The sequence below is a fragment of the Ambystoma mexicanum genome, chromosome 2p (assembly GCF_040938575.1).
Source record: "Ambystoma mexicanum isolate Mex_15411 chromosome 2p, UKY_AmexF1_1, whole genome shotgun sequence".
NCBI lineage: Eukaryota > Metazoa > Chordata > Amphibia > Caudata > Ambystomatidae > Ambystoma > Ambystoma mexicanum.
In genome coordinates this window covers 1175484642-1175495528 of record NC_090923.1, presented here as the reverse complement: position 1 = coordinate 1175495528, position 10887 = coordinate 1175484642, and the positions used below count along the sequence as shown (strand labels likewise).

The following is a 10887-nucleotide window of genomic DNA, read 5'->3' as shown; positions in this document are numbered from 1 at the left end:
CAGGCTTAAGGAAGCACAGTGTCCTTCGTGGAGTGCTCATCTGCGATCTATCTGGACTGCACGCTTCTGGGATCTGGGTGGACTGTAGCCTGGCAGGCTTAAGGAAGCGCATTACATTTCACATCCGTGGAAATATCAGATTATACCTTACACAGCTCCTAAGCACGTGGGGTTGCTCGGGTCCCTTCGAGCGCATAGCTCAGGGGCAACTCGCGCTCATTGGAAACTAGACGACGCGAAGCAACACAGGTTCTATCTCGGGGGCCGTTCTAGGAAACCTCTGGGTAATGAGCGCGTTATAAATGACCACTCGCGTTTTAAATTAAAGAAGCAAAACATGACATGAAATAGGTACCGTGGCATGACGTAAGCAACACAGCATGTTATATGAGTTGTATACTTGCAATTGTACAATGTATAAGGTTGTCATGCACGAAATGCTATGTCGTGGCCTTTTTTCTCACGTTATGTTACGTTACACTACTTTCTTGGGGATGTGGGGCACGGGTTCAAATCCCAGCATGTTAGCCCGCCTTCCTTAGTTGATAAACTGAAAACCAATCAATCGAAAAATAGAAGCACATGCTGGTGGTGTAATGAGGTATAAAATACGATACACAGACTAAGAAGCGTTATTATCACATCGAATTACGTGTGCCATGTTGGTTAAGCTATGTTCTTTGATGTCATACTATATTGTCGTAAATTGAGTCATTCGTGGGGCAGTGGCAACGTGGTATGCGTCAAACTGGGGCTAGATCAGTAATTGTTAGTTCGAACAGCGCCTAGAATACGAAAGGAGAAGTTGGAGGCACTTCAAAGTTCTGGTTTAACCTCTAACCGCCCCCCGCGCACACGCTCGGTTGCGTTGTTCGTTTCTGGCTTCCTCCGGGGCGTCGGAAATTTGGACATATCTGAAGCGTAAAAAAAATAAAAACCTTTAATGAGTGAAGAGAATTTTTGGCGCGGATCCAGTCATAAGAAGCCTCGCGCACAAGCACGGCTTGTAGCGGCATGAATGTGACTTTTGACAGCCCGGTTCCCCCACCCCAGCCCACCCTCCTGCCGCTACCTGAAAAAAGAAAACAGGAAAAATATTAAGAAAAATAAGCCGCGGCTCGTGGTGTGTATAAGAGCGGGGGCCGCGGGCGCCGCGCGCCCAGTCTCTGTCCGGACGGCTCACGGGTTCAAGAGCCCTGTGTACCATGGCATCTGCGACACTGCGAAGCGCCGTCCTGCCACTTCTCCTCTTCCAGGCGCTACTAGGGACCGCAGCCGCCGCCCCGCTGGAGGTGAGACAAGCACAGCCCGCGGTAAGTCTGCCAAGGGATTGACTTCTTCCCAGCCCTCCTGCCATTTCAGGGATAACGGTGTGACGTTGGGAGGAACTCCAACCCCCCCCCCCATTCCCTGGTGTTGTGGCACCCACGATTGCTGGAACCCCCCCCCCCCCCCCCCACAATGGGTCCTCCAGGAGAGGGCAGCAAGGAGGCCCCTACCCGCGTTTTGTTGGGGAGAGGGTCCGTCATTGTGTGTGCCCACTTAACCCAGTCCACTGCGAGTCCTTCGCAGGCAGCGGCTTGCGTGGGATTGACACTTTCCCAGCCCCACCGGCCCATCCGTGGTTTAAGCCTCCTACTCTACCCCCTGGAGCGTGACTGACACCAGCCCAGACCCTCCAGCCTCTGCCTCACATAAACACTGGTCCGGCCCCACCAGCCTTTCGGAACCCTCTGGAGAGGCGGCGAGGGGGGCACACATCAGCTCTGCCCCATCACTCGCCTGGAATAGACCTAGGCAGCCCTCCCGGTCTATTCCCTTCGCAAAAGAGGGCCCCTGTGCTGTACACAGAGGGGCGGAGCCTCACACATGGTTTTCAGTCCAAGCTTCTGAAATATTGAGTGGCTGCCAAGATTGCCTCTATTTTAAGGGGTGTTGTTGTCGGTGTTGCAGAACCTCACTTAGGCATGGCACCAAGATATGCTCCGCGGAGCCCTTGCGAGCCCCACCCTCCCCCCACACCACTTAGGGCTTAATGCCAAGTTTCTATAATGTAATGTGGGTGCGTGGGGTCAGCAGTAGTACAAGGGGCTGGGGCCCGGGCACGAAGGGCTTTGTTTTGGAGAAGCTGTAATCTGGCTAGTTTCTCTTAGAAGCTGTCCATGAGGACAACATTTCGGTAGTCCACTTTACTGTTTATAATGTCTCGTGGCAGTGTGTGGCAGTTTTCAGACGAGAAGAATTGTCCGCTCCAAGAGCTAAGCTTGGGAGTGCATGCTGCGGGTGAAACCAGGCTATGGTCCTGTGCTGCCATCAAGGGCCACTGTTAACATGCTAATGAACCACAAAGCCTAAGGTGGCAGAACCCCAGTACCTCCTCAGTGGACCATACTACACACGGTACCGCTTGGGTGTTTATTTAACCAAAAGAAATGTGGGTTGCACCCAGTCAGAGCTTCTACCAGACTTGACTATTATAGGGTCATCTTGGATTTGGTCTTCTTACTATAATATGGGGGATGGCTAGCAAAGGCCTTTGTTGTAAAAAGGCTTAACCCCTAGGCCTTTAAAATAATACATAGACCTAAATCGTTCAACTGGCCATCTGCGCCATTACCACATTCTTTTCACTTGGAAACAATATCTACAGAGTTGATACTCCTAACGGGGAAAGTTTTATTTATTTGAACACGTTGTGCTTTGTGCAGCCAACACGTGTTTCAACCTTTCACAGGTTTTCTTCAGGGCTAATTAGTCTTGTTCCTCTTTTCCGTTTCACTCACTTCAAAGGTTGTTATTTTAGTTCAAAGTTTTTTTCTCTCCAAGTTTTCTTTCCATACAGTGTTCTTGTCCCATCCTTTCTTTCAATAGGATCTACGCGAGGTTCAGTGTTTATTTCAGGTCATTCTGATACAAGCACAATAACATCATCAATTGATCAGAAACCTCTTTGGGTTCCTATATTGCATCCATGGCGTTCCGCGTGGCTGCTTTATGGCCGTATCAAAGTGTGTGGGGGGGGGGGGGGGTAGATCTCTCTCTCTTCCGAGGGTCAGGTGCCTCCCTCTGGAATGGCCTCCCTGGCCCTCTCAGACTTGAGTCCGATCTCCTTAAGTTCCGGAAGCTTCTCAAGACCCTTCTGTTCTCTTCCTCCTTCCCTATCCTCCTCCCCTGCTAACGTCCCCCTCTGCCTCATTGACTGGCCGCCTGGTTCCTTCAGCTTCATACAGGGCACCAGGCCCTCCTCGACCAGTCTAACCCAGCACTTTGCTGCCCCTGATCACCCTACCCCCATACTTCACTTGCCCTATCAGGCTCCCTCCCCCGTGCACTAGCCTGCTCCCCAATTGAGTCCATCCTGTCCCGTCCTCGCACTTGCTCGTGGATATTCCTTCCCCTGCGCTCTCGTTGTCCACATGGCCTCCCCTTACTACTCGCCTAACCCAGTGGCACTCCTCACCCCCTCCTCTTCCGTCTCAGCAATTGCACGCCCACCATTCCGACCTGCACTTCCTTTCCCTCCTTAACATTAGCACTTTACGCTCTGACTGGCACGCCCTCCCCCCCCTCCACATGCCCCTGCACTTCTTGTTACTGCACTTGCACGATCCGGTTGACCCAAGGCCTAGTAGGACTGTTTTTGTTTTTCTTCGTCCCTGTCCCCACCCCCACCCCTCTTGTCTTGTTGCGCCTTGAAACACCATTTGCTATATAGGCGCATTATACATTATACATACCCAACAAATAAAAAATAAAGAAATTGTATGTATGTAACTTACGCATTATTATCTTTGTTGTGGTTTGGTTGGTAGGCAATCTTTCACAATATATCAAACAGAGAAAAATAAAGCAGACTTCATGTAAATACATAACGGAACATTGCCAATTGTCAGTTCCAGCACGAAAATACACAAGTTCATCAAAATATCGTCATCATTTCTTCGCAAAAACGTAACGCTGCTAGAATCTGAGACAACTTCCTCCCACCCACTGTTATTTGGCAGAACCTTTCAGTCTTTGAGTGAGTGCTCTTACTACCAAATACCGAGAAAAGGTTCTTCCCATAGGTGTCCTTAGAGGGGGGATAGGGAGGGGGGCGATTCCCTCCATATTGGCTGCTTTGTGCCCCCCTAATTGGTGGCCTGTCCCCCGCCCCCTCCCTCTCTGGCAAATAACTCTTTCAGGAGCCTTCGCTCAGCCGTCATTCACACGTTTGCAGGTTACATTTACCTAGCCTGAGTACTTTCTTCTGGCCTGAAAAGGACACACAGGAATCAGTGGGCCATGACTATCACTGGAGTGGGGGCCATCACTGTTAAAAGCAGGCTACCCAAATGCTGGGCACACTATTGTTTTCCAAATGTGCATCTTACACTTGTCCAGAAAAAACAAAAACGACGTTTTCAAACTGAAACATGCTCTTATACTTACATTCACTAGTTTTCTTTAAAATGTGTTGTTTTTGTAAGACTACCACACAAATACCCTGTGATTTTTGTGCCCCTTCCTTTGTGTTTTATATGCTTGTCAACCTGCTAATCACAAATAAATGCTTCTATTGTGCTGACAGTAGTTATTAGGAAATTAAACTGTGGGTTCATGGATGCCAGCTTTTGATTTTCACTATAGGGGGCAGAAATTCCCACACCCCCTGAATATAAGCAAACTACCACCCCAACCCATCCCCCAGCCGAACACATTTTATAGCACTTGTTTTTTTAAAGGAATTTCAAAAAGTCATATGATTTACAGCCCATTTTAAATATATAACATCTTAGCAACATTCACTCAACCTGCTGAGCTACCCCAGTAGGCTTCTACTGTAGGGCATGCCTATGGATCCCTTACTGTGTTCAAAATCGGTGCATTAACAACAGTGCAGTTCATGTACATGACTTCAAAGTCAACAGTATTTAATCTCCAGCTACACTGACCCTGTGCATAGATTGATGATGTACCAGTGGCCGACCCACGGGCTCCCTCTCCCATTATGGAGGAGCCAAGAAACCAGCCCAGTGTAAACACTGAGCACGCCCTCAGCTGCTTTATGCAGCTGAGGAAGCGCTCCTCAGCTGGCTTGAACTGTTAACGAAAAAAGCGGTTTCCGTTTGACACAGTTCTCTTCCACAGTCTTGCATATCCAATGAGCCATGCAAAGCTGGGGTTGTTTTGCTTCCCCAACATTGCATTGCCCACTGGGGATGCTAGCTGAGGAACTGCATGTGTGTATGAGCGATGGGAAGCGTTATTGTGCCTCCTCGCACATACAAAAACAGAGAGGGCTACTTCGTCATCAGCGCTCCGGCCCTTGCACGCATGTGCATGAGCCAGGAAGTGCTCTTTACTTCCTTCTTCCTGTTCATGCCACACAGAAGTTGGAGCGCTTAGAGGGAACATCAGAACCGTGGTAGAAGGTATGTTAATTAAAATATGTGTATGTATGTGTGCATGCTTGTGTTGTGTGTAATGAGTGAGTGTATGATAATGGGAGTGCGTGTGAATGAGCTACTGCATGTGAAGGTTGTGTGAATTATGTGTGTGTGTGTTTGTACTGGGACGTGTAGCTTATTTTGCAGGAGGGGAGTTGTGCATCAGCCAAAATCAGCTCTAGGGATGTTTTTTTTTTTACTGCTCATAGATGCATAGTAGAAAATACCATGCCTACTCCTTGGGCCCTCCAGCACCTCGCATGCACACATAATCGCATTGTGTGTGTGTGCAAGGTGCTGGGGGATCCAGAGGGCAGGCATGGGATTTTCTACTGTGCATCTATGATAAAGCAAGCATGGTAAGTGCAATTATGTAGCTAAACTGGCATTTGGATGCACCAAGTCTAGCCATTTCTTTTTGTAGCATGATATTTTGTATTAGGATCTTTGATAAAGTAAGCATGATAAGTGTTATTACGTGGCTAGACTGGCATTTTGATGCAGCCAGTCTAGCCCTTTCGTATTGTGGTAAACCATTTGTATTGGGCATCTTTGATAAAGCAAGCATGGTAAGTGCTATTGTGTAGCTAGATTAGCATTTGGTGCAACTAGTCAAGCCATTTCTTACTGTGGCATGCTATTTTGTATTGTGCATCTTTGATAAAGCAAGCATGATAAGTGTTATCATGTGGCGAGGCTGGCATTTTGGTGCAGCTAGTCTAGGCATTTCTTACTGTGGCATGACATTTTCTATTGGGTATCTTTGATAAAGCAAGCATGATAAGTTTTATTATGTAGCTATAATGACATTTTAATGCAGCCAGTTTGGACATATTTTCATACTGTGGCAGTGCGTTTTTAATGTTAAAGCCAACAGGAGTATGTTCTTACCTGGGGATACTGCCATATTATGGCAGAACAAGCGGGGACATGATTTCTTATAGTATCATTAATGGCATTATGCGTAAAGCAAACATGACCATGTGCTTAAATGGGCATACTCGCATATATTGGCACAGCCAGCATGGAAATTTATGGTTGCAGCCAGCATGACATTTTTTTTATACTGGCATATATTGTGGTCAAAAGCAACCTGAAAATGTGCTGGCAAAATGCTCCTCTGAACTGTTTGTCATTTTACCCAATTTTTGCACCATTTTAAGCCATTATCCGTATTTACGCCCCTCCAATTAAAAATTCATCAGCCGCCACTAGGATGCACAGCCAGAAAGGGAAAACTGTGAACAATTCTGCGGGGGCAAAGTAAGATTCCTGCAACCGTTGCTAAAGAGCCAAGGGAGCAGTCAGCTCCTTCCCCCCTGCACTTGGCGCCTGTCAGCGACATTTCATCTGTTAAACAGGCTGTCCTTGACTATCATTTGAAACTGCGATATGAAGGATATCTCTTCTGTTAAATTGACTATTTTTGACTAGCTATTATTTAAAGCCGAGCCAGAAGTGATATCTCTTCTGCTAAATACCATCTCGAGCTGCACATTATTTGAAGCTGTGCTGGGGGTGATGTCTGCTTGAAGTAAAAGAATGCAGTTTCGTGCCGACTGTGAGGGCATTTTTGCAACTGTTGAACAAGAGTTAACTTTTGTATATTAACTTGATGCAAACATTTTATTGCATTAAACCTACTCTGAACAAGCTTAATGAAACGTTTTTTTTTTTAACCAGATTGGTAAAATATAGGTATACTTAAAACAGTTTGGTCTGTTGACCCTTATTTGGTGCGCCACAACCCCGCCCCACCATGTTGTATTTCTCCTCCCCCTTCAGTGTGCCCCCTCTAATACTGATTTCTAGCGACGCCACTACTTCTGCCTTAAAGTATCTCGTGCAGTGCAGTGCTTTTTAATTTCTCAGGTACAGAAAACCTGTATACTGTGAGGATTATGTTGGTTTATATCAGCAATCTTGAGTATGCTCGCACTGTTCACATATATGTAACAGCTTTAAAACATGTCATTACGGCTGCATCCTTCTGCCGCCAGCCTCGGTAAGAGCCCAATTACATCTCTGGTGTCAGCAATAGGCTTATTGTGTCTATCGTGACAGTACATTCCCGACATGTCCTTAAACTCGCAGCTATGCCTGCGGCGCCACTCAAGGCACAGTTGTGTCTGTGTTTTCGGTAAACGCCCCGGCGGTTTTACTAAATGGCCACTTGGCTGTGTGATTTCAGTAAATTACCCTCCCTCGCTCTTTTCCCGAAAAAAAGGTAAATTGTGTAAGGCACTTCCCGACTGCAAGTGATTTGGGCGACATATCCACTGATCGCAGCAGAGTAGCAAGTCGCCAATTCTACCGTCGGAAATGCTACAGTAAGCACACTGCTCTGGGCGCCAGTCACCCCAGCTCTATCATTCCATAGCCAACATCCCACTCCCGTTCAACTTATCACCAATTCCCAGAATTCCATTCAGCCCCACCACGCTTCACTCCTTTCAGCGGCATTTCCAAGCTGGACACGAGTGAAGTTCCGCTCTCTGTTTACCCCCAGCCCTCGGCCGGTGAGTCTTGTGTCCTCCACCGCTTGCGCCGGTGAGTCTTGTGTCCTCCACCGCTTGCTTGCCCCTAGGCCTCCTTCGGCATTGGTCACCCATGGGATTTTGTTGTCCCTCTTAGAAGACTGTGCGTCGAGAGGTTTTCGGGTACTGCACTATGAAGGGTTTAAACATGTCCTCAAATGTTGCTCCCCCATATCTCACTGGGCAATGCCACGTCACCTAGAACACCGTCTTATCCATCTGTCAACGCCGACTTCAAGATGTTCCACCATGCTAAGGCGCGGATGACACCCACTTACTTATCCCCCTAACTCGAGAATCCAGCCAGTGGCCTCATCTTTACATCGCCTCCCCCAAATCAGACGACCACAGAACAGAGCTTTTAATCTACAATCCCCCTCTTCGAATCCAGACACTGCACCCATACTTAATACACCTCGCCTTCTTAACTCATCTTCCAATTCCATCCTATTCAACTTGAACCCTTGGATTTCGATTTCATTACACTGTACGCTCTTGCCTCAAATCAAGTCCCTTCCCCTTACTTGCATCTTTTCAGGTGTGTTTGCAGAGCTCCGTAGGGCCTTTGCTCGCTCCAGTAGCAGTCCTTATACATTCTTGCCTTGATCTCATAATCAGCCAGTCAGCTTTTGCTGCAGGAAAGGAAACGTGATCATCCTCATAAGCGTCTGGCATCCCCCAGGATATATTAAAAATTCTGTGTCTTCAATATAAAGCCCACAATCCAAATTGCTGAGAGATCTGGGAGCCCGCCCCGCACCCGGTGGACCCAGTCGCACTTAGAGGTAATCTGAGGTCAATGTTTTCAGAATTCCTCCCACTGGACCAGCACAGTCTGCCCTTTAGGGAAAGGCAGGAGTGCCCAAGGAGCAGTGTGGGACAGTTTTCTGGCCAATGGGGGCCACTCTAGTGATTGAGGCCCAATGGGCTTTCAAATATTACTTTCCCGCACGTGCCCCCCTGATAGTACACGCTAATTTTGGTCTCAATCCAACGCAACTCTGCTCAAAACAGAACATCCAAGGAAGTCATAGGTTCTCACAGGAGGGTGCCAGACTCTGGAACAGCTATGCAGGTTCCCGAGCTCGCGTCCTATTGGGCAGTGCCATCCTCATCATTGCACGTCCTGTGGATGCTTGCACTGCGCCAGGGCCCAACGGATCTATTACAACTATTATCTATTGGCGTTTGAGAAGGTGCCTGGAATCCTGCAGTGGTTTTTGTAGCATCGCCAGGAGTCGCACGTCACAGTCAGCTGAGTGACGTTAATGTGAGCGCGCCAATAAAACAATCCATGTTTAATGTTCCTGGTATACGCGTGTGTTTTGTGTTTCTCCGCGCTGCGCTGCGCACCACCCACGCACATAGCCCCAAGTGAGGCAGCTACAGTGGCGACGGATATGAGAGCCTACGGCACCGGCGCACTGCAGCCCGCCGTTGCCCTCGTTAACGTCCCTGCTCCCTGTAGGCTCGGTGAGAGAAGTAGAGTGAAAAGGCGCAGAGTGGCAGCCCAGTAGGATCCTGGAAGGCGAATGAAACGAGTACACGGCACACAACGCCCACCGTCCACAGATAAAGAGTGAGTGCGAGCCTGAAGGGGGCAGAAGTGGATACCAACAACGTGAGGTTGGCAGAGGCCCACGGATAAAGGGAGAGTGGACGAGCATGAAGTGCATGTCAAGCCCCACTAGCACAACACAACCCACCCATGTCATCCCAAAGGGAACCTGAACAAGGAGTGACACATTGGCTCACAGTGGCAGGGATCTAGTGCCCCAGTACACATACCAGTGCAATGTCGAATCCGGCACAAGGCCAAGACCAGGCCATGCCAGCTCCCGGCCCTAATTCAAAAGGGAGAGATGTGTTTCCAGTACCGTGAATAATGCCATTTGACACCATAGATACCACAAGTCTAGGACTGAGATGGACTAGGTGGATGAAAGAATTTGACGCCTACCTAGACGTCCACGTGTGTGCTGGCGACAGAAAAGGCCAGTGGGTGTATTTTGAGCTTCAAATCGGCTGTTCAAATGCACCTGATACACATACTCTATCAAATCATGGCGAACAAGTACATCTCGCCCGCTGCCAAGATAGCAACAAACTTTCCCCAACTCTTCAAAGGCATAGGGAAGCTAAAAGGGTGAACAATCAAGCTACATATTGACCCGACCCTGAAACCCATAGCACAACACTTCAGGGGTATCCCATTCAACATCCAACACCAAGTGGAAAAAGAACGAATTGCACTAGTAGAGGCGGACATACTAGAACCTGCATCAGGGCCAACTCCATGGTTTTCTCTGGTTGTGCCTTTGCCAAACCAGGGCCTAGAAGGACACATAAGGCTGTGCGTGGGCATGCGAGCACCCAATCAGGCCATTTTCAGGGAGCACCACCAGTCACTGCACATCACTGACATGATGCATACACTAAATGGGGCCATTTCTCTCGCCTAGACCTAAACAAAGGGTATCTCCAGATTGAGCTTTCTGAAAAGTCGCGTTAGATCATGGCCTTTACAACCCACTTCAGACTATTACATTATAAACGCCTGAGCTTTGGAATCTCATCTTCTGCAGAAATATTCCTGGAGGAAATTCGCAGGATCATTTGCCACATTCCACAATGCATTAACTCCAGTGACGATATCTTGATATTTGGCCAATCCAGGAAGCACATGACGCCACCTGAATAAAAGTGTGTGCAGCACTCAACAACGCCAACCTGACCCTTGGCAAGGACGAATGTGACTTTAACAAGACCGCACTGAAATCTTTTAGACACATATTTTCTGAAAATGGTATTCAACCTCACCCGGACAAGATCTGTGCACTTACCGAGGCCCCTTGCCCAGTAAACATTGCACAAATAAGATCCTTCCTTGGACTGGCGAGTTTTTGTACCAGGTACCTGCC

At 48.1% G+C, this 10887-nt stretch overlaps 1 protein-coding gene across 1 annotated transcript in view; it reads left to right on the top strand.

Moving 5' to 3' along the window:
- The first annotated feature begins 1095 nt into the window (after nucleotides 1–1095).
- ITIH6 (inter-alpha-trypsin inhibitor heavy chain family member 6) overlaps nucleotides 1096–10887 on the top strand; it is a 458640-nt gene continuing 448848 nt past the window's right edge. Inside the window, exon 1 of the mRNA XM_069645329.1 lies at nucleotides 1096–1313. Within this exon, the coding sequence (XP_069501430.1) occupies nucleotides 1206–1313 (108 nt within the window). The 5' untranslated portion in view covers nucleotides 1096–1205. The remainder of the gene's footprint in view (nucleotides 1314–10887) is intronic.